Source organism: Halyomorpha halys, unplaced genomic scaffold (genome assembly GCF_000696795.3).
Source record: "Halyomorpha halys isolate HHAL.00 unplaced genomic scaffold, Hhal_1.1 Scaffold2020.1, whole genome shotgun sequence".
NCBI lineage: Eukaryota > Metazoa > Arthropoda > Insecta > Hemiptera > Pentatomidae > Halyomorpha > Halyomorpha halys.
Window position 1 is genome coordinate 64,209 of NW_027109251.1, and position 1,391 is coordinate 65,599.

Below are 1,391 nucleotides of genomic sequence, written 5' to 3' on the forward strand. Positions count from 1 at the left end.
AACCAAGTAAAGCCCACCAGGCCGATCTGGTATAAAATAAGTTAAATAAAAAAAATAAATAAAATGTTCTGTTAAAATTATTATAGTAGTACTTTAAAAATATGTTTCAAATATTATTTTTAATTAGAATAACTCTGAAAAGAAATATCTTCAGCTATACTGAAACTATAACTTCTATTCAACATTATTTATTGTTATTAAAAAATAAATAAAATAAAATAAGAGACAAAACAAATATTATTTTCACTCACCAGACCACTCAGAAGATAGTGGTAAGTTCTCTTCCCCATCGTGATGTCCCTCACGTGGGCTATGACAATTTCCTTCGCCATTTCTGTAGGGCAATCAAGAACGACGTACTTGTTACCCCATCTAAAAAGGAAAAAAAGAAGAAATAAGTCTGTCTATAAAAAAAAAGCAAAAAAAATCTACACATACAACAAAAGTGAACTATGTGAATTGAATTAATTTAACATATTATAAGATTCAATAAATTATTGAGAACACGTTGCAGTTAATAGAAAAGCACACTAGCCACCATAAAGATTGGTGAAAAATTATTTTGCAGTGCCCATGCGGTAGCGGCACCCGTGAAATATGTCTAGTAGGAATAGACTTTCTCCACTGAATTTTTGGAATTTCTATAAAATATTCCTTCCAATAAAATATTTTCATTCTGTTATATTTTACTTTAATTCAAGTAAAATTAATTTTAAAAAACGATAACAACACCTAAGCAGGCATTAAAAAGAATTGATAATTTATATTTTGAAGTGTGCGCTAATGAAGTTATATTAATATGTAACCTCTAATTAAAACAGAACAAAAAATACCATTTTATTTTATTTTGTTGATATTTAAATTCTCTACAATGGTTTTTAATATTATGACGAACCTAATCCACTTATAATATATAGTGGGTGTCTCAATCCACCTATAAGGGAAATTTTCATAGAACAAAGAATGAAGAAAAACAAATAAAAACAATAAAAAAAAAATGGAAACATTTTATGGAAACAATAAAAAAAAAATAATAATAAAAATAAAACATTATTAATATTATTAAACTATTCTAGATAATTCAACCCAGTAAATTAATACTTCAGTTCGGTATTGTAAAAATTTATGATTTAAGCTTCTTAGATTACGAGAAGTCATATAGTGAAAATCTAGAGTTTCTGGAAAGGGCTAATTTCGCAGGTTTCCACCTACATATGAGATTGGATCATATATTGTATTACGAGATAAGTTGGGGGGGTTTGTTTTTAAGTACCAATTTTTGACAAACAAACCAAATAACCAATAACCAAGTAAAAAACGCAGTTTTACTCATTGGTATAGCGCTGTCACGATTGAAGTTTAGTCAAAGGACCATTTGAGTAGATAAAATA

The 1,391-nt window shown here is 27.5% G+C and overlaps 1 protein-coding gene across 1 annotated transcript in view; it reads right to left on the reverse strand.

The window, feature by feature from the left end:
• The window catches only part of LOC106690989 (glutamate receptor 1), a gene marked incomplete at its 3' end in the record, with an annotated part of 112,417 nt that overhangs the window by 55,474 nt on the left and 55,552 nt on the right, over nt 1-1,391 (reverse strand). The window contains exon 3 of the mRNA XM_014436624.2: nt 252-372. Within this exon, the coding sequence (XP_014292110.2) occupies nt 252-372 (121 nt within the window). The remainder of the gene's footprint in view (nt 1-251; nt 373-1,391) is intronic.